We start from the raw sequence: 21,407 nt of genomic DNA, 5'->3' as shown, positions 1-21,407 counted from the left end.
CGGAGCCGCGGGGCAGCGGGAAACACAGGCAGCGGGAAATACAGGCAGAGTGAAACACGGGCACAGGGAACCCTTCAGCGACTCGGAAAACGTCCGAGGGCGGGAGCCGGGCGAGTGTCCCGGCAGCAGCGCAGGCTGGAGGCGCTCCCGGCCGGCCGGGAGGGCGAGCGGCGGGCGGGCAGGGGGTGCGGGCCGGTGGCATCGAGCGGCCGTCAGCGAGTCCCCCCCGGGGGTGCGGGGGTCCCCCCGCCCCGGGCCCGCCCGGCGCTGCCCGGCGCGGCCGCGCGGTGGCGCCATCGGCCCGGGAGCGGCGCGGAGCCCCCGCGCGCACCGCGAGCCCCCGCCCCGGGCAGGGCGGCGGCGCCGCGGGGAGGGGGCGGCGGGAGCGCCCCGGGACGGGCCCGCGCGGGGCCTGGGGCGCGTCCTCCCCGCGCCGCCCCGGCGGGGAGCGCTGCCGTCGGGGCGGGAGGAGGAGGAGGGGCCCCGGCGGCGGCGGCGGCGGCGCGGGCAGAGGCGCGCATGGAGCGGCCGGGGAGCAACGGGAGCTGCCCGGGCTGCCGGCTGGAGGGGGGCCCGGCGGCGGGGGCCGCCACGGGCCTGGCGGCCGTGCTTATCTTCACCATCGTGGTGGACGTGCTGGGCAACGCGCTGGTCATCCTGTCCGTGCTGCGGAACAAGAAGCTCCGCAACGCCGGTGAGCGCGGGGCGGGCGCGGGGGGCGGCGGCGGCGGGCGGAGCGGAGCGGAGCGGCCCCGCACCGCGCCCCGGGCTCCGCTGCTCCGGCCCCGCACGGCCCCGCGGCCCGCTGGTGGCGGGGCAGGAGCCCGCGGGGGGCGGCGGGGGCAGGACCGCAGCCCCGCAGCGGAGCGGTGAGGGCATCTCCGCTGGGGACCCCCGGGCCCGAGCTGCCCCGGCCGAGGAGTCCGAGCTGCCCCGACCGACGGGTCCGAGCTGCCGGGGAGCCGGAGCAGCGCCCGCCCGTCTCTTCTCTCCGGTGAGCGGGCTGCCGTCGGGTTCCCGGCTCGCTCTCTGTCCGTCCCGTCCCGCTGCTGCTGTCCTCCGACTTTTCGAAACTTCTGTCCCCCAGAGGCAGCTGCACGTGGAGGAGCCCCAACTCAGGTAAAACCCACGTCCCTCCACCCGACCCGCGCTGGGAGGAGCGGGGCAGAAGCACAGGTGAGAACTCCGAGTGCCGTGTCAGGTGCGGAGAAAGAGCGCTCGGGTTTTTGAGACGAGTCCATTACAACGCTGAACACTTGCTTTTGTGTTCTAGCCTTGCAAATGTTTTAGTATTTTCATCGTAAAGCTGCGATGCTGAAAGCAGAGTAAGATTTTACATGATTTTTTCCACGGGTAATTTAGAAGTCTGCTTTGAAGCCTTATGTATTAGCCTCCCTAATGAATTAATCCAGGAAAATTGTGCAGTGGATACTATTAAACGTTTTTAAGAAGGCTGTATTGTTTGAGGGTGTAAATTTGTTTTCCTTCAAAGTCTTGTTATTTTAACAAAAAAGCAAAGAAGTAATATTGGATGTAAGTTACTCTGTAAGGAGTTTCAAGTAGTGTGTTGCTTAAAGTGTACTGTAGGATATGTTTTGCTGAGGAGTACACCGCTCTCTGCTTTTATAGAGAAAGACATAAAATGACCTTCAGTTTTATAGCTTGTAAAATGGTTTTAATGAAATATCTCCAGTGTTCATGATGTGTTGTAAGCATTTTGAGACACTGATCTCTGTCTCTCTCAGTCTTACGTGACTATGGAGTGACTCAACAGAGTTCTGTGAAAGTACCTGGTGGGTAAGGCTGACGGGACAATTTCTCCCCAGTGCCTTTAATATTTGATTGATTCATTAATGATAGTACAGAAATGGCCATTGGCTTGAGCAGGTGCTGGATGTAGGGACCTTGAACAGTGAGTTGCTCTTTAACTGGTACACAAAACGGTGCCCATAGTACCCACAGTACACAGGCATGCTGTACTTGGTTTATGAGAAATTTAGTATGGTTGGACAAAAAGTCAGGGATCTCAGCTCAGTTCATGCTCCTCCTGACATGTGAACAGCCACGTGAATGAGGGGGGCTCAGTTGGAGCCCAGCAGCCAGTTTGAAGTCCTTTGGACAAAGAGTTTATCTGCTCATGTGCAAACATACCCTAAGCCAGTTCAGTAAATGAAAAGGGCACCTGTGATGGCTGTGTCAGCTCCTGCCAAATCCTGGAAGCACCAAGCTTCGTTCCCTCCATTTCTGGAGCAAGCCCATGCAAGGTTGTCCAGCTGGACCTAAAACTGTATTGGCAGGATAAGCTGTATTCAGGCTGGGATGTGTGACTGGCACTGCTTCAGTAACCGTGGTGGGTGATCACGTTTGTGGGGATGGGGTTTTTGGTCCTTTCCCCTGGACTTCCCTGCAGTACTTGTCACATTTCGGCACCTCTGCTCTGCACGCAGCTACAACGGGCAGAGTACGAGCGTGTGTCTGTAGGGCAGGGTCTCATATCAGCAGTTGCCTGGAGCTGAATGAGGAGAAGGAGGTGGGCGGTGCTTGTGGGCAGAGGAAATCGGGATTCACTGAAAGCCACAGGCTTCCTCTGTGATGGACAGTTCGCGTTCAGTCAGTCTTGCTGGAGAACTGCTGGCGTTAAACTTTCCTACATTCAGCTACCCGGACACTTGTAGCTGTTTGTGTGGTCAGAGAGGTTCAATCAAAGCTACAGGCTTTGGTCTGTATGTTCACAGTGCAGGACAATTATGTGATTGAGGGTGAAGGGCGTGGGAAATAACTCTGCTCCTCTGGCAGGAGAGATGTCTGTCTGTCTTTATGAGAGAGATGAACTTCTATGGCAATTGAAAACTCTGGCAAACCTGACCACCCTGATATCCCTGCACTGGGGGAGTTGGGAAGCAAAAGAACTCCCCTGTAAAACTTACCAAGAGAAATCACATTACTCCACTTTCCATGTGGGAAGGTGTAACGTATGTTGATGTGTCCAGTGTTGTTACTGGAAGGTGCTCAGAGTGCTGAGCACAGATTAGGACGCAAGTGGGAAATAATATGAGTGAGCCATGTATTATGTGGCACGTGCAGGATCAGGACCAGCCAAAGGCTGCTGGCATGGCTGAGTTTACAGCTTTCCATTTCTGCCTGTGGCTAGCTTTACAAAGCTGTGAAAATCAGCACTAAAACCAGCCAATGTTTTTCAATGAGTTAGCCTGCTCCCTGGGCAGAGGCTCTGCAATACCCTTCTCTAGCTCTTCTGAACTCACTGCAAACTTAGGCACACAGCCCAAACGTGCATTCCCTGGAAACCCGCATCTCCCAGCAGTGCTGCCTGGAGCTTTGTGTGCAGAGAGCAATTTCTGCTGCCTCACGGGCCCTTTTCCCTCTTGGGAACGTCATCTCTTGGGGGATCCAAAACCTCTGTGGGGACAGGCAGTGCAGGTATAACTCTAACGAGGTCACTGGGCTCAACTGGCTTTTAAATCCTCTGGATATACACTATACACTGCTGTTTGCACAGTGCGGGGGATTTTGCTCTTGGGCTGTCACACCAGCCAAAGTCAAGCGTCACACAGAAGTCTGCGTGTGTTATGTCAACACAGTTACCTTTGTCAGCCAAATGCAAACTCTCAGAAGAAATACTAGATCCGTTTGACAAGCCCTCCAGCCAGAAAACTGTGTTGACTAACAGGAGTTGTGTTTCCACCCCTGATTGCTGGCTGCTCCCTGCCCTGCCGGGAGCATGGGCAGGGTGACCAGCCTGCACTTCCCGGGTCAGCCGTTTGCCCTCTGGAAATACTGGCGCAGTGCTAAGTTTTTGTTTGCTTGAGCGGGGATTTTTATTTATTATTCCAAGACCTCTGGAACTTCCTGGCTGGCCTGGGACATGTTTCTGGTGTTTTGTTTTATTTTTTTTTTTTTTTTTAAGTCAGTGTTGGGAATTTGGTGAGCTCCTTCATATGCTCTGAGTGCGGGTTTTCTAGCTACAGATGTGAAGGATGGTTAGCAGATGCTGTTGGGTATCTTCCCAAGTGGCTTTTTGGAGAATTTTGCTTCTATAGCTGAGATTTAAGTCATCCTTATTTACAAAGATAAAAAGTAATGCTTATACTTCCACCATCTTGTGTATCAGGATACTTTCACTTTTTTAGCATCAAGCCTATTGTATTGATAGATTGTTGCTTTTTTCCCTGATATATCTATTACCAGTAGTTCTTTTCATACCTTTTAGCTTTCTTTATTAAATGTGTTGATTTCTAGTTCTAATTTTATAGTGAGTTTTCAATTTGTTACATATTTATTTTTTAAATTTGGTTCTTGTCTTAAAAAATTCTTATTTTAAACCACATAAACATTTTTTTTAAACATAGTATTGCTGGTTTTGGTGCGAAGGAGGGCTCTACTAAGGCATCTTTAAACATTTCCCAATAAGGATTGTCACAGTTACTTATATTTAGGTGTTTTCTCTCAGTTATTTTTGTTTGATTGTTTCTAGTTTTGGGAAACTGACCTTTTAGAGATGTTGTGTTGGACCATGTTCTGTTTCCTTACCTCAAATGCAGTTGAGAGCTCTGATTGGTTTTCTTTCAGCTACTGCAGGATTTCCTTGTCCTAGAAAGCTATCTATATGTAGGTGTGTTGAGATTTATTTTTTTTTTTTAGCACCACAAACCCTCCAGCATCTGCCACAAGCCTGAAATTACATCTCTTCTTGCTGTAGATTGTGGGTAGATGCTTCAGGAGCTGTTCATCTGTTCTGCTGATTCATTTGTCTACAGCAAACTCCCACCAGTACTGCTGATGTACCCAGCCTCTGGCCCTCTGAAGTGTGGGGGACCCTGCCCAGGTGGCTGGGCTTTCGGGGGGGGACTCTGCTGAGGGAAATGTGCTGTTTGCTGATTAAAAAGTTCAAACGTTGCAGGGACTCCGGGGTCTCCCCTTCCCCACTCGCTGTGTCCTCTAGTGTGGGAGGGGGACACTTGGCATGCCCCCAACTGGGATGGGCACCTGTGACATCCAACGGATGAGCTGCTGACAAATGGTCCCACTGGTTCTTCTCTGCTGTTGGTGGGGGATAATCCATGTCAATGTTCTCTTTTAGCTTCGTTGTTGACTCACCCAGCTGGTCGGTGATGAATTTGCCATATCAAGCTGACTGTCAGTGCTGCTCCCTGTGCCACCAACCATGGGAATGGTACCTGCAGCATTAGGGCTGCTCTGGAGAAGTCTGGCTGGGGCTGGGGCTTGATGTGGTGATGGCATGGGCTGTGGGGTTGGTGCAGAGAAGTTGTTGGAAGTGGTCTGTTGTGGGGGGTGTACCTGAGTGGGCTCTGGGAGAGACGGAGCAGGAGTGCAGTTGGGGATGTGTCGATCCCTCCCTGCATCCCTCTGCTGCAGCCCCCTGCCCCCATGGCAGGCAGGTGCTAGAGTGGGGCCATTGGCTGCAGGAGGTGGGAGAAGCAGGAGTGGCAGTAGGATGAAACCTGTGACAAAATCAATTTGGATTAAGGTGAAGAGTGAACTTCAAGCATAATAGCAGTGCAAAGTGGGGAACAGTCTTGATCTGTCTTTTTCTAGAAGGTGACTTGCATAGTGAGACACAGGCATGGCATTTGCTTGGTCCATGTCAGAGGACCAAGAGGTCCATGTCCAAGCTGATGTGGAGAGGTCTCCAACAGCATCACCTTCAGCTGTTCCAGCTTTGGTGAGGGTTCAGGTTGGGTTCCCACCCAGGGCCTGGCACATCCCTCCTTCCATCAATGCTGCACTGGGTTTCTCCTGGGCTGTGGGAGCAGCATGGTGCCCGGAGTGCTGAGGAGGAGGCTCAGAGCCACTGTCCTGCTCAGAGTGGCATTTGTGGCCCTGTTCCCTGCTGCTCCCACGCTGTACTCCGGGAGCTCTGGAGGAAGCGGCAGCTCCCTCAGGCATGAGCAGCTCCTAAGTTGCTTTGGAGTGCAGTAGCTTCAGAAGTATTTCTAAATTGGTCCTTCATGCAGCTCCATAGGGGTTCCCAAGGGGATTCCATCCCCTCAACTCTGTGAGGTCAAAGCCATCGATATTTGGGTTTGCTTTTTTTTTTTTTCTTTTCTATTTTTGTTTTTCAGGGAAAAAAACCCCTTCATGTAGTCACAAGTATTTTTAGGAGTGTTGGATCTCAGGAGCCCCTTTATGAAAGTTTGTGTAACTTCCAGCAGATATCTCTGCTCTCCCTACTCCCAGGCATTGGTTTTCAGGATAACCCCAGTTTGGAGCAGGACTTGAACACAGCATTGTAACTTGTGGGTGTGTGGCTGGGGAATGGAGTTGAAGCACTGTTAGTCACTCAGTAAGTCAGCAGTACTCAGCATGCACTTCAGGTGTACCAGTGGTTTAAGAGCCAGATGGTATGTGGTCAAGTGAGTGATTATATGATAAATACATGATTTGAGAGGAATGAATCAGGTTTCCACTAGAAACAGTAATTCTGGCATTTCTGAACTGAGGAATACTTGTTTTTGCAGTGTTTAACAAAACTTCTGTTACACACATAGGTCTCTATAAAGTTACTCACAAATTAGTTGAAACAAAAATCCTATAATTAGTCAGATTTTCATCTTGTATCACGTAAAATAATACCCGGCCTACCCAGGAAGGCCACCCTGTGGACCTTCGAACAAGAGAGCAAGCCGGGTTCAGCCCAGTGCTGAGCTCCTGTTCTCCCTTTCTCAATCCTTCCAAGCCCTTTGCCCTTCTCTAGCAAAGGTTCTTCTTTTTCTCTTTTCAGCCCCAAAGGACATTGCTGCCCCAGGACTTGATGTTCCTGGAATTTTTGGAGAGCCAAGTAGTTAATGGTAAATAATTAATTACCTTGCAGACAGTCCTTCAACATGAGCTGGAACGTGTTTCAGGAAGGGAGAAGGTGGGCATACGTGCCCAAAGTAACTGTTCCCTGTGATTAATTAAAAGGCTCAGAAGTATCATCTGATAGCCTATAAATAAAATGGAAATTAATTCAGGGATGGGGTTTGTATGCTTTTTTTTAATTTTGTTTGCATTTTGTTGTTTGCATTTTGCTTGCTTTTCCCTCTCTGTGCAGGATGTTTAATCCCTTCCAAGTCCATCCCACAGCAGAGAGAAGGGGTGGAGAAAGACAGGATGGTCCTTTGGGTTGGTTGGCAAGGAGAAGGCTGTGCCACAGTCCTGGGACGCTCCTGTCCCCAGCTGCCCCAGTCTGAGGGGACTGCTCTTTGTGGAAGGTCTAAAGGAAACCCCATGGTGTAGCTTTCTCGTGTTTAACTATTCTCATTCCTGAAAGTTGGAGTGAGTACCAGTGAGTCCCTGTCTTCTGAGACCATCCACTTGATGCCTTCTGTTGAGAGACCTCAGATCTTGCTTTCTTGAACAATACCCAGTGTCACCTTCAGATGTCATGTTGACAAAAACTGAGATGGCTGCAGAGGACTGAGGTTCAGCAGCCCAAGGTCCAACCTGCCCTGAATCCCTGCTTGCCCTTTGACATGGATGCAACATTTGTGGGCCTGGGCAGGAGGATGCACGGAGAGTGAGGGAGGAGAGGGATAAGTGGGAATGCTGATGGAGTGGTGAGAATCTGGCCACAGCAGGAGGAGTGGTGGTAGTATGTTCCAACCACAGCAAAAACAAGCAAGGCTGGGCCGTAGAATGCTCAGACTGACCGAGCTGCACCTCTTCCCCATCCCAAGGGGAAAGGTGGGAAGAGCTGGCAGCTCTGCCTATTGCAGACATTCATGTTTGACAGTAAGGGTAGCTGGGTTCAAGAGACCCTGGTGTCTTCTGGGAGTGAATCCCAGCCTTGTGGTGCCGAGCAGGAACAGAGCCTGTAGTTCCCATAGGCTCTATGAGCTGTAAGTTAAGTGGAGATAAATGTATTTCATTTTACTCCTGGCCCTGCGTCTGGCCTTCAGGTTTCAGCTGAGAGTTTTATTTCTGCAGATACTGCAGCAGAAAGTAGAGCAAATTCAATCTTAGTGGTATGGGTGAAATCCACAGCAGAGTTGCTTTTGGATGCGTTAGGAACTGGAGCCCTGGCCTGTGCTGCCCCAGGGAAATGCTGCCTGACAGCCAGGTGGGAGGGAGCAGCCTCCCTGCTGTGCCCAGAGCATGGCTCCTGCAAGGCACAGACTGCCCTTGTGAGCTAAGATGGGGGCACAGGGTTCTCCAGTACTTTAGCTGTGTCCTACTTGTGAGGAGATTCAAAAGGAGTGATTTAGGAACAGGAGATGTTCTCCAGGTGGTCCAGGATTTTCCAATGACTTGTACAGAGTGACTAACTTGCCATGCTATATGCTGCAGGACGAGGAAACCCTATGGATTTAGGTGATCCCAGCAGCTTAAGCCAGCCTTGGGACTTGCATATGAACGTGGCATAGGAGGGTTTGTGGAGTGGGCAGCAGGTAGAGAAGATAAGAGGGAGTAAAAGACTGGAGTCCTGGTGCCTGGGAATGGATTTGGGCTCTGACTTTAGGGTGGAACTGTTGGGGACTGGGAGATGATGATCTGTGCTCACGGCTGGTTCTTTTGCAGCCACCCAATCCACCTACTTAGTCTCCTGCTTGCATCTGCTGGCCAGTTTCAATGGCAAGAGCCATCTAGATCTTACTGTCCTCCCACTTCCTTGGCCCTGTCTCATCTGCAGGCTGCTGAAATACCTCTGCCCAGCCTTTTTAGGTGTTTACATTTGCCCTCACAATGCATTTGTCAGCACTTGGTTTTGGGGCCTCTGTGGGCCAGCGGAGAGTCCCTGGCTCAGAGGAGAGCAGGGTCACAGCAGCCTTGGCAGGAGGGATCCAGACTCGCCTCTGCTGATGAGAGCTATGTTTTTAGGCATGCTGATGGAGGAGGGAAGGTTTGGGGATGTCAGGAGAGGCATGTGAGGTTCCCACTCATGTCCCTGAGGGAACAGTGAGACAGGGATGGCAGCGTGATGGCACTTCCCTTGTGCTGCTGTCGGTTTTTCTTGGCTGGTTCCTAGGAAAATGGATTATACCACATTCAAAATATTCACTACTGGATTTAATAATATTGCAAAAATAACTTACATACAAAAATGTATTTCTTTCAGAACCTTATGGTATTCCATGGAAATGCGTTCTGTTTATCTGCCGGCGTTGCCAAGCATGTACTCCAAAGGCAGTGTTCATGCAAGTCATCACTCTTTTAAACAGAATACAAGAACAATAGCCTGTGTCATTAGCTTGGCCCCGTGCTGTCTGAGGACAGTGGCTGTGTATTGTATCATTCCCTACCTGCAGCTTTTCACTGAAGTTGTCTGGGTCATATCTTTGTGTTGGCATCGCCAGAGAGGCGCCCTGGGGAGCAGAGCCAGGGCTGAGTGGCTGGGAAGCCTCCCTCCACCACTACACCTTCTGGTCCTTAAGGGGTAGAATGAGAGAGTGGTTTTGTTTGGAAGGGACCTTAAAGATCATCTCATTCCATCCCCACTGGCACCAGCGTTATCCTCATAGGCAAACAAAGAATTTGTTAGGCAGTGCACTCATGTTGTTCCTGACAGGTGCTGATGAGCCAGTTCTTAACAACCCAAGACTTTGCTGGAGACTTCAGAGGGCTCTGCTTTCAGGAGGACAAAACATTCCCTGCCTGCTCTAGATTCCTATGGAAAAGTGAGGTGATGCTGTCTGCCACCACCTAGCTCGAAGTCCTTCCAAAAGGCAAGTCAAGAGAGAGGAGCTGGAAACTGAGAGAAAACCTAGGTGGGAAACCCAGGGTTTCTCACGCAAGACAGTGAGGATGTAAAACTGACTTGCCCTGCCTAATTAGGACAATAGACTAATTAAGTAATGAGAGAAGCCTTTCCAGTGTGAATGTACCATTGGAAGCCATTAATTAAAAGTCTTACTAAATCCCAGGCTAGGCAAAGCCTTTGATAATAGTGTGCAAGAGCAAGAAATAACCAGCATTGTGTCCCTTAGCACATACACAGCCTTCTCCGCCTTCTCCGCGGAGTTTTTAAAATAATAAATTTGCTTTGGAATAAATTATACAGATATGGAAACAGAACAGAGGGGAAGCAACAAACAGGGCTTACAAGGAGCTAGACTGTTTCAGTCTTGCTGTGGCAGCATCTGTTCTTCCTTACTGGTATTTTGACTCCAGTTCTCTCATTTGTTATTTCCTTTTTGAGACAAATTTCTCCCAGGAGAGGCTGGATTTCTTCTGATTGATCGTTAGCCTTACAAAACCAGTTGCTGCTGCTGGGCTGTTCCCATTGCTTTGACAGACCAGGCTTTTACAGTTTTATCTTTGAAAGTGATTCTTTTGCCCATTTGTAACAAATGTGTAAAGATACCCCATTTGTAACAAATGTGTAAAGATACCCCATTTTCCTCCCATGTGGAATGAAGACAAATGATCAAACTCTGACACCTTTTTCCTGGAATGTGATCCTGGTTTGTAATCAACCCTTCTACCACAGAAGATAAAATCTGACAGAGGTGGCTGGCATGAAGGCACTTCTGGTGTAAAGGGGAGGGTGGTTGTGCTGTAAAGCTGTGTACTGTGGTCCTGCGGTTGTTGCCATACAGCTCTAGGACTAGGGTGATACACCTGTGTTGTAAGGGTCCTTACTGCAAACCTGGGGTGTTGTTGTACCAAGCCCTTGGCCACAAGCTGTCCTTAGCTGGGGTAAAATTCTCCCCAAACTGGAATGGGAGGATACAGCATGTCAACGAAGAGGGAGGGCTGAGCAGCCCTTTGCTGAGATTTAGTTTTCTGCCATGGACATCTAATTCATTTTGAAATAGAAAGCTGACCAATTATTCTACACCATGTCATGCAAGAAAAGCACTTCTTTTTTTTTAAAGAAGAAGAGAAGCCAGTTCCTGTGAAGCATTAGTTTTGTGTTTGTCCTTCCACACACCCTTGCTTCTCTAATTCTGCTGAGACTGATCTTTCACCGAGGAAACGAGGAAGGTTAGGGAAAGATGCTGTGTTTGGGGCATCTGAATGCTCTTGATTGCTGACTGCAGGATGAGGATGCCAGCACAGACAGGCTCCTGGCAGTGTGTTGCACTTCTGTCTTCGGAAACCAGTGGCCCTTTTTGTTCTGTTGGGTCTGTTTTAACTCTTGGACTTTCCTCAAAGCAGGGTTCTCAGTGTGTGCTGAGTCCTTTTTAAAGTATTTGGGTTGGATTCAAATTGGCAACCCACTAAATACTGTAAGTAGCTGGTGGCAAAACTGCATTTGTTGTGGCATACTGACTGCAGTGCCACTAGCAGAGCATAATGTGTTCCCCTTTGCATAAGAGGGACAGATGGTTGGCACTGTGTCGTGAGTGTTGGTGTTTTAATTCTACCAGTAATGCAGGTAGAGTGGGTGCTTGTCCCAGGACACGGCTGTCCCTGCTGGATCACTTGCACTGGTTTTGCAGAGAGGAGATGGTGCTGTGTGCTGCAGGAGGCTGCCTGGGAGCCTGCCATGCCAGTGCTGTGTGTAGGGCTGGCCATGCTGTGGCCCTGCTGAAGGCTGGAGTGCTGACCTGAGAGCTGCCATGCTGATGGGGACTGCAGAGCTTGGCACATTGCTGCTGGGAACAAAGACAATGGATGTGGCATATGTTGTGTCCATGTGTAGGATAGTGAGTGCCTGTCCTGTTGTCCTGCTGTGCTGTGCATTCCTGGGGGCAGGAGAGTGGGGGAAAACAGGGTGGATTCAGGAGAGAGAATGACCCTTGCCCTCCCAGGCATCCTAGAACTCAAAACAGAATCACAAAATCGGTAAGGTTGTAAAAGACCTCCAAGATCATTGAATCCAACTGTTAATCTAACACTGCCGGGTCCGTCACTGATCCATTTCCCTACGTGCCACATCTACATGGGTTTTTTTAACACTTCCACCAGTTTCATTGCTCTTCTTTGGACACAAATCACTTGAATATTACTTGAACAAATACTTGAACATCTAATGGGAAGATAGATACTTTGCAATCATGCTAAAAAGATACTGTATAGAAGTCTTCTGATTTGGGACCTTTTGTCCTGATTGGTGCCGACTTTAAAGGAGATGAGGTCTCTACTGGAGTGGCCTTGAAGTGGCACAGGAATAGAACAGGGAAAGCTGTTGTGGAAGTTCCCTGCAGTGTTGGTGAAAGGACAGTCTGAAGTTGAAGTGTTCTTCAGTGGCAAAAGAGATCAAGGTAGTTTTGAATACAGCCCCTTTCTTACACCCCTGCCTGTGATCTCTGTGGCTGTGTATTTGTCAAAAATGGTTTTCAGTTTCCTGTTGTGGAGAGTGTGAGTGGTTAGAAAGGTCTTGTGCTGGCTTTCTGGGCAGCTATGAACAAACCTCAGTGCTATTGATATCACTACCACAAAACTGGGCCTAGCAACATTTATTCTTATCCTTCACCCTTGGGAAAGTAAGACAGAAGATGTGATTTATTTAGCATGGTGACGAGCTGTGGGGCTGTATCGAGAGCATCCTTTCCAGGGAACTGCTGCTGGACCAACACACTTCAGACCCACTATGTACTGCTTTCTTTCTCCTAGACAAGGAGATTTATAGCTGTGACACCTGGAAGAAGCTAAGATGTATTTGTGTCCATCTATCCTACTTTCAGCTGGGATAGAGTTAATTTGCTTCCTAGTAGCTGGTACACTGCTGTGTTTTTGATTTAGGACTAGGGGAATGTTGATAACACACTGATGTTTTAGTTGTTGCTAAGCTTGATTTAGTGTTTACACTAACTCAAGGACTTTTCAGCTTCTCATGCTGCCCTGCCAGCGAGGGGACTGTGGTGCACAAGAAGCTGGAATGGGACATAGCCTGGACAGCCGACCCCAGCTGATCAAAGGGATATTCCAGACTATAAGTCATCACACTCAGCATATAAATTTGGGGGAAAGCTGGTCAGGGGCTGCTGCTCAGGGACTGACTGGGCATCAGTTGGCAGGTCCTAAGCAATTGCACTGTGTTTCACTTGTTTTGTGTGTTCTGATTCTATTATTATTGTTATCATTTCCTTTCCAATTATGTCCTATTAAACTGTCTTTATCTCAACACACAAATTTTGCCTTTTTTTTTTTTTTCCCAATTTGCTCCCCCATCCCACTGGAAGGAGAGGAAACTTAGTGAATGGCTGTGTGATGTTTAGTTACTTGCTCGGTTAAACCGTGACACCACCTCGTGTTCTGGTTTACTTTACTTCTGTCAGAAGTGCCTAGTTTGCATTTTAACAGCTTCATCAGGGATAATGCTTCTTCCTCTTGAATAGTGCTGGTGGTAGGATGTGAGATGTATAGATCAGCTGCCTGTGGAGCTACAGTTTCACCTCACATTGTATTAGTTTCTCTGTCTCATTTCTTCTCCCTTCATTTAAAGTTACTTTTGCTTTTAGGTGCATTTCCAAGCTGTGGAAAGCTACTGACATTCAGAAACTCTCAACCTTCATCACCAAGAGCACAGTTCTTCTGCATTCTCTATCAGAAAGTGTATTATAATTCATTATTCCACTAATACCTAAGTTTTCAAATGTTTAGGGGTTGTTTTTTAAATACATTAACTCTATTAATTCAGAAGGCACATGTCTGCTAATGCATCAAATCTAGTCCTCATGCCTCTTGTATTTCTCTGTCTTCCTCACAATCATTATTAATTTTTTCAGGGACTGACAGTGTCTGCCTATAACTGTGGTGGGAGAAGTAAAAAGCCAGCTGAAATTCAGAGCAGGACAAGGCAATCTTGATATGGAATTTGAAAGTGCTGCAAAATTATACATAAAAGAGATCAAGCACCTCTGCTTCTGCCCTTTCCCTTCCCTCTGAGTAGTAAATGACTTGCATTAAAACAGTTTAGCTGAACAACAAAACACAGGTAGATGTAAGCAGCAAAAAGACAGAAATAGAGCAAGAGGAATCCAGAATGATTTTGGGAAGCAGCATGGTGCCTTTTAACTTAAGATCTGTGTTCTGAATCCTTGTGCAGAAACATAACCCTTAGTCCATGTAAATGGATTTCAATAGTGCAAGATGAAGTTTGGTGTTTGGGTTTGCTTTCAATGAGCACACTGTTTTTGGGGTCACCTCCGCTGTCATCTCAGTCCCCCCTTTCCTGTGATGCTCCCATGGAAATGGGCCAAGACAGTTTCACGCTGGGAAGTGATGTAAAGGCAATGAGCAGGGTTTCACAGCATGGAAAATATTTGCTCTCTTCTGCCAGTCTTCTCCTTCCTTTTCCTTAATCTCTGAACATCTCCATGCATAATCTCATCTATAATTATAGCTGCATTGAAACCGAGAGCATGGTATCTATTAATCACTTAATTAATATTTGTTTGTTCACATAAATTTAATTCTTTTTCACCTATGTTAAAAACCAGATTTTTATTTGCCATTGTTCAAAGTCAAGAATGTAGCGTGTATTTAAAAAAACACAGACAAAACCAACCCTTTTTCTATTTGAGGGAAAAAAATCCCAACCACAACCCGTGTTCTAGCCTTCCCAAGTATTTAAGCAAAAGTAGTAATTGTCTTTAAGAAGTTAAACTTGTTGAGTTTTAACTGCATAACCCTTTAAGGTGATTGTGGAAAGGAAAGATCTGGGGTATGTGTCCAGTTTGTTGTCTGGCTCTGGGATGTCTGTTTTGCAAAGCAGCACGTGGGGAGGTTTAAGGGGCTGGAAAGGTATAACAGGAGTGAGTTGGCCTTGCAACCTGCCCTGTCCCTTTGCTGTGAGCAGGGACCATGCCTGGGCTGCCAGACTGGAGCTCCTGTGCTGAGCTCCTGTGCTGCTTGGCTCAGGCACTCTTACACTGACACGAGTGACTCGTGTGCCCTGTCATCTTACCAAAAGTTCCAACTTCTGCAAAAGAAAATATTGTTTTATCATTGATTCTGGCAGCTCAGGCAGGGATTTCTGTGAGCAACTGCCTTAAAGGCTAGAGGGACCAAACAGGGATGCATGGTTCATGTTGTTCTGAGAAAACAGAGATGAGCCTTCAAAGCTGGATTGTGCTGGCAAACACAGCCAAACAAGTTGTTTGAGCTGAGCAGTGGAATTCTGAATTTGATAATTGATAGACAGAGGTTTTCTTGAAATGTACTGGTTAAAGAAAAGTAATGATTGCATCACTTGGATACCAATACATCATAGAATTGTTTAGGTTGGAAAAGACATCCAAGATCATTGAATCTGACTGTTAAGCCAATACTGCCATATTCACCACTAAACCATGTCCCTCAATGCCACATGTACAAGTCTTTTAAATCCCTCCAGGGATGGTGACTCAACTACATCCCTGGTTAGTCTGTTCCAAAGCTTGATAACTCTTTCAGTGAAGAAATTTTTCTTCATATCCAGTCTAAACCTCTCTGGGACAAATTGAGGCCATTTCCTCTTGTCGTGTTGCTTGTTACCTGGGAGGAGAGACTGACCCCCACCTGGCCACAGCCTCCTTTCAGGGAGTTGTAGGGAGGGAAAAGGTCCTCCCTGAGTCTCCTTTTCTGCAGCCTAAACACCTCCATCTCTCTCAGCTGCTCATCATCAGACTTGTGCTCCAGATCCTTCACCGGCTCTGTTGCCCTTCTCTAGACACGTTCCAGCTCCTCAGTGACTTTCTTATCATGAGGGGACCAAAACTGAACACAACATTTGAGGTGTGGCCTCACCAGTGCCAAGTACAGGGGGACAATCACTGCCTGTCATCCTAGCTCGTGGCTTTATCTAATTCAATGTTTGATTTAGATTCTAATTTTTCACACCATTCAGAAAACTTCCCTGAACAAGGAGCAGGAAAGACTATGGAAAGCTGAGCATGTGTTGGCTCTTGTGGCTCAGCCTTCTGCAGTCTTATTCCTCATCTAACTAGCAAAGCGTGATAACTAGAGGGCAGCATTTAGTATAAACTAATCAAGACAACCCACTGTCTTGCAGGGTTTGTTCAGAGCAGGTTGTAAATCAGGCAGTAAGTACCTTTTAAGATTCATGTGGCTTCCTCTCCTTCTCTGAGTAGATAAAAGGAGTATGAAAGAGAACAGGTATTGCTCATGCCAACTTTACGCATGATGCTTCTTTTAGGAATGTTTCCTTCTCCAAAGAGCCAAATAAGAACTGTCATCCTGAAAATGATGACTGATTAAGAAACTGCAACATGGAAATTTTAGGAGAGGGAACAGCATGTGACCCTTATAAAGGGCTGTAGCAACTGTGGAGAACAAACAACTGGATTTGGTTCCTGGCGATACCTTTAAAAATTCAAACGTGAAGTAACCCGAGAGGAGCTGGTTGTGCAGCTGTGTGCATCACTGATGGTGTGCTCTGGTTTTGCTCCAACGCCTTCCAGCCAAAACTTTGGAACAGTTTCAGTACAAAAAGTACATTGTAATTACATGGTGGTTAAAAAGATATCCTTTCTTGACAGAAGTGTATCTGGCCAAATTTTAAAGACTTTTTTTTCCTCTTCTTCCATGTCTACTTCTGTTTAAGACCTGCTTTGCAACAATGGCAGTAAAACCAAAGCTTTTTTACTTTAGAAGGGGGAGGAAGATAATGCAGATTTATTGGCTGGATGTATTTTATTAACAGCACCATGGGGGAAGCCTGATTCTGATTTATTTGCAGAAATTTCACCATTTGGCAGTGCTGTCTGGCAGACTTCCTCTTGATTTTCAAATGACTGAATATTAGGCTTGATCTGAGTAGAAAGTTTTGTTTGAATGGGAACTTCAACTAGAGATTACCTGTGAACTTTCTTGAGATCCTGAGGCACACACATGAATGTTGAGAGTTTAGAAGAAACCAGTAGTTCTGATCAATTCAGTCTTTTTGAAAAGTTTGAAATAGAACTTTTCCAAAAGCTTTTGTCTAAATTTAAATGGACTGTTTATAGCAACCAGCCAATAATATAATATACTGAGCAAAATGTGCTAAGCATGTGAAGCAAACAGGGTTATTAAGCCGTGAATAAATCATTGGTTCAAATCAACTTGCAGTAACGATAGTGCCCATTTAAAGAAAATGTACCACGTAATTCAAAGTGTTTTAGAAATAATAATAATAATTACATTCTTAATCAGCAGGAGGCAATGTTTCTTTCCCCTGTGGCTGAGGAAACCTTAGTAATGCAGGATTTATACTTCTCTAGATATAAGCCTCTAATTTCCCCATGGCAATCACTATTGGACACATGCCATTGTATGGGATTATTCCCCTCTGCTGAATGGGGAAAGGCAAAGAAAGATTACAAATTTGGCCCTGTATATTGTTTTAGCAAGAGAATAACTTTGACTCTTAATTTCTCTACTATGGGGAATTGCTATGTCCAAATTTGAGTTTTGGTATTTAGAATTGGAACAAACAGAATTCACTGCAGACTGGAGAAGGTTGATTCCAGCTTGTCAAAACACTTTATTACTGCTGAAAAATGTAAATATAAGCATATAAGGTAAAATTGAACTTTTCAAGGCAGCTCCTTCTGGCAGTTGGCACAAGGCAGAGGACCAGATGACCCTTGGGTCTGCTTTGATGTGGCTGTTCTCATGCTGAGAGTCTTCATCAACCCTTTGGTCTCCATGAGGTATGAGAAAACACTACCTTAGCAGACCTCTGTGGTTTAATTCAGTGTGGTAAATATTGATGTTATTTGTTTGGCTTTCTGGAAACTTTTTGTTTCTAGTGAAGTAGTAGTGAAGTCCAAGGCATTACTTATATAGAGAGCTGAAAACACAGGGTACTAAACCAGAAGGAAAGCAATAAAAAAATGACCTTTCTAAGAGCTTGTCCAAGAAACCATGAATTACAACTCCTTACCTTAGTGCTGTGATTTCTGGGGAAGTCTGTTATTTATTATATTGGAAATAACTATTTGATTTCATACACTTTAGATATATACAAGTATATTCCCAATCAAGAAGGAGAATTTAAAGTTACTTTATAAGGAAGTACTTTCTGCAGTTTTTATTTTTTATGATGCTTGATGCTCTTCATCCTCCTAAAACTTGAAAACAGGACAGTTCATGCCATGGGATGGGATGAGGTGGAGTTTGAAGAATAGAAAAGCACCACAAACAACTTCTTAACTTATAATGTTGCCTACAACCCCCTGCTAAATACATCCTTCAAAAGCATTTTTAAAGTGGTGGTCCTGATGTTGTTGCCACAGGAGCAGTGTGAGTGTTCCTACTCTCTTCAGTACTTCAGTATCATCCCTGTTGAGTGTCCTGAGTGGCAAAAAAAGGGGAAAGAGGCAATTTACCCTTGAGACTTGCCAGTCCTGAGAAGGCAAGTACCAGGTGGGTTAGATTTCCTACAGTATCGGGTTTCCTGCTGCAGTTGCTTTTCCTTGTCCTTTGCAGAAAAATAGAAGAAAGCACCAAGGGAGTGGGATAGAAATGAGAAAGAGAGGAATGGTAAGGATATGAAGGATTCCATAGTCTGTGGGATGTGCATTTATGGGCCTCATAAAAGGGCTCATGTTTGTGAATGGTTTTCTGCTTTTTCTAGTGAGAAGTAGTCATCCAGTTCTGTTCTCTTGAAGAGAAGGATAATTTATGCTCTCAGCATGAGTGCTATTCCCAATTTTCCACATCCTTTCAGTGCCTCCACCACGTCGTGTGAAGATTTCTTTTTGCCAGGAAAGGTTGGACCAAATGATCCTCAGGGCCACCTTCCAGCCTGGTATTCTATAATTCTATGATCAAGTGTGTATGTTGGTTCTTGTTATTTTTTTTGCCTTATGCGGTTGTGTGGTGTCCTCCATTAAGGCTTCTGTGACTGTATCTCTGGGAAAGGTGGGTAGATAGGTAATCATTCTCATAATACTGTGTGCCAGAGTCAAAATCTGGGTAATTATCTAAATGACTGCGCACCTTGTAGGCTGCAGAGTTGAAGAAATTTGTGGCTTCTAAGCTGGAATTTATCTAATATCTGGTTTTGTGTTGGATATTATGTGGGTAATTCACACTGTGTCATTCAAGTTTGCAAAATACATCTCCAGAGTATTGGGTTTTGGATGGTTAGTAATGAACATTAATCATAATTACAGGCATGTCATTCTTTGAACTTTTGAATTTGTGTCCTCTCAGTGTTTATGTGACTGTTGCACCAGCTGCAAATATTGTTGTAAACACAAGACCACATCCATGGAAAGAAATCTGTAAATGATCAGGAGACTGTGATGGATACTGAAGTAGGGCTTTCCTTTCATGGAATTTAAATAGTGTCAGCGGTGCTGTTACCTTCCCAACACATTTTCCCTTTTCTTCATAATACAAAGAAGAGCAAACTTTGCCTTCCTTTACAACAGAGCCTTGCACATGGATAACAATCCAAATTATTCCTGATACCATCTTTATATAGCATTTGCACATTGCAGGAGAATGTGTGAGAGAGGGTAAATATTTAGAGAAGAGAAGGTACTCTCATAGCCTAGCTAAGGGGTGTGTGACATGGACACATCACCCCCAAATGAGTAGTAGACTGCACCGTGGTGAGGTGGGGCACAAAGCATCTTTCTCATCATGTGCCCAAAGAGGCTGGACCCAATACTTCCAAGAATCAGGAGGGTTGGGTTTGTTTCCAGAGGGCTTGTTCCCACGCAGTCTCCAGCACGCTGCCCTGGCTCGGGCTGCGTGTTGGGAGCAGAGCTTTTCAATTTCCAGCTCTGCCTATGGGGAAATGAAGGAGCATGTGTTTTAGGACCTACTACTTCTCCTTGCAGAGGTCACACTAATTCAGTGAGAACTGGATCTGGCTTCCCATGACACAGCAATCTGAGGGGAAAAATAAGTGAATCCTGTTTTAAATGGATAATGTGAAATGCAGATGTGTCACTCTGCCTTGCCCTGCTGTCTACAGCAACAGGGCTGAGCCTTGTGTTGCTGTTGACATGGTCTTGCATTATTCCCTGAAAGTGTCAGAAGTGGAAGGCAAGCTGCACTTTTTGGGTCTCTAGAGGGAGTGTGCCATGCCCCCACCCCCTGACTTCCCCAGCATCCCTCTATCCTTGTCCCCTTCCTCCCTCACAACCAGTCTCTAGGTTTTGGTCTTCCTTCAGCCCAATCCTATATGCAAACAACAGAGAGAAATGGGAGGGGGTATCATTTTCCTTCTGCTGTCACATCCATCACAGAATGAATTCAAGCGTGACTTATGAACTTCAGGTGAACTAGCAGAAGTTCCAAGCATTGTCCTGCACATTCTGCTCTTGCTCCTGATTTTTCTCTATTCATTGAGTGCAACCTCATGTTGGGGATTTTTTTTTTTTTTTTTTGCATGGTGAGGAAGAATAAAATAGTGGGTTTGTCATCTTCAGAAATTAAGGTTTTAATGTAAAACTTCCCTGGGGAAAAAACCCAATACAACACTTCAGTTTTATAAAGAAAGTAAAAGAGCTTGAAGCCACAGTGAAATATTCTGCTCCCATTTTGTTCATTAAGAAATTTCTTCTTGGTTGATGCACTGGAAATTCCATTTTCTGAAGTAATAATGCAAAAATTGTGTGGTAGCAGGAGCCAAACACTCTTGTTCCAAACCAAAGGTTGTTTGTACAACCTGTGTACTGGAGTGTGCCAGGAAGCATGCGAGGAAAGAGCAGTGACACTCCAGATGCCACACTTTGCCAAGCCTCCCATTTTCAGGTTTTTTAAATTACCAAGTTTATTTTATGTTTTGGATGGAATAACACAGATCCAGATCCAACAAACAGTCTGTCTTCAGTGGCCTGATAAATTGTTCTTAATTTTCTGGAATAGGTTAATTTCATTTAGGTAAGGAAAGGCAAAAAAAAGCAGGCTTTTCAGGGCACTGCCAAGTAGAAGATTAAGTCAGCATCAAATCCATTAGGGAACTGATTTTTCTATGTTAGCTAACACCATCTCAGCCTCTTTGTCTTACTTTTTTTGTTTTCCTTGCGTTGCAATTTGGGTAACCCACCATCTCACTGCTATATTGCTGCATTACATAGTGGCTGCTCTGCTAAAACCAGGTTTACTGCCCTCTTAAATTTTTTTTAAGCAGATTTCATTTAGTTTTATTTTTTTCCTTGGAGACTTTTTCTTCTTCTGCAAATGTACCATTTCTTTGAAAACTCGTTTCTGGGACTATGCATTCCTAGTCATTGTTGTAGGCTGCTGCAGAACATGCCTGCAACATTGAAGTTGCCTCTATGAATTGTGCATGTATATGTGTCCATTATTATTCAGTACCAGCTTTGAGTTTCCTTTCTGGAAACCTGTTCCTGGTTTCCATGGTGCATTTTCTTGCAGATTTCTTGGAGGTCTTTGTTTTCCTCATTTTAGCTTCCTATGATAGAGGTTTGGAGCCTCATGGATAGAGATTCTGGTGTCAGTTGAAGTCTAACCACTGATGGAGACTTTTTTTACCTTTGGAATGTTTCTGATGTGTCTGTCTTTTCTGGATTCTTTGCTAATTTCCTGATCTT

The 21,407-nt window shown here is 46.1% G+C and overlaps 1 protein-coding gene across 3 annotated transcripts in view; it reads left to right on the top strand.

Annotated features, from left to right (window-relative positions):
* The first annotated feature begins 510 nt into the window (after positions 1-510).
* Positions 511-21,407, top strand: part of GPR50 (G protein-coupled receptor 50) — a 43,868-nt gene continuing 22,971 nt past the window's right edge. For 2 of the 3 annotated variants that reach the window (XM_032702128.1, XM_032702129.1), the window contains exon 1: positions 520-694. In XM_032702128.1, the coding sequence (XP_032558019.1) occupies positions 520-694 (175 nt within the window). Of the gene's footprint in view, positions 695-21,407 lie in introns of all 3 variants that reach the window. The other variant, XM_032702126.1, reaches the window with a different exon arrangement.

Source organism: Chiroxiphia lanceolata, chromosome 14, assembly GCF_009829145.1.
Source record: "Chiroxiphia lanceolata isolate bChiLan1 chromosome 14, bChiLan1.pri, whole genome shotgun sequence".
Classification (NCBI taxonomy): domain Eukaryota; kingdom Metazoa; phylum Chordata; class Aves; order Passeriformes; family Pipridae; genus Chiroxiphia; species Chiroxiphia lanceolata.
The sequence above is the reverse complement of the archived record's forward strand: the minus strand, read 5'-3'. Positions and strand labels throughout refer to the sequence as shown.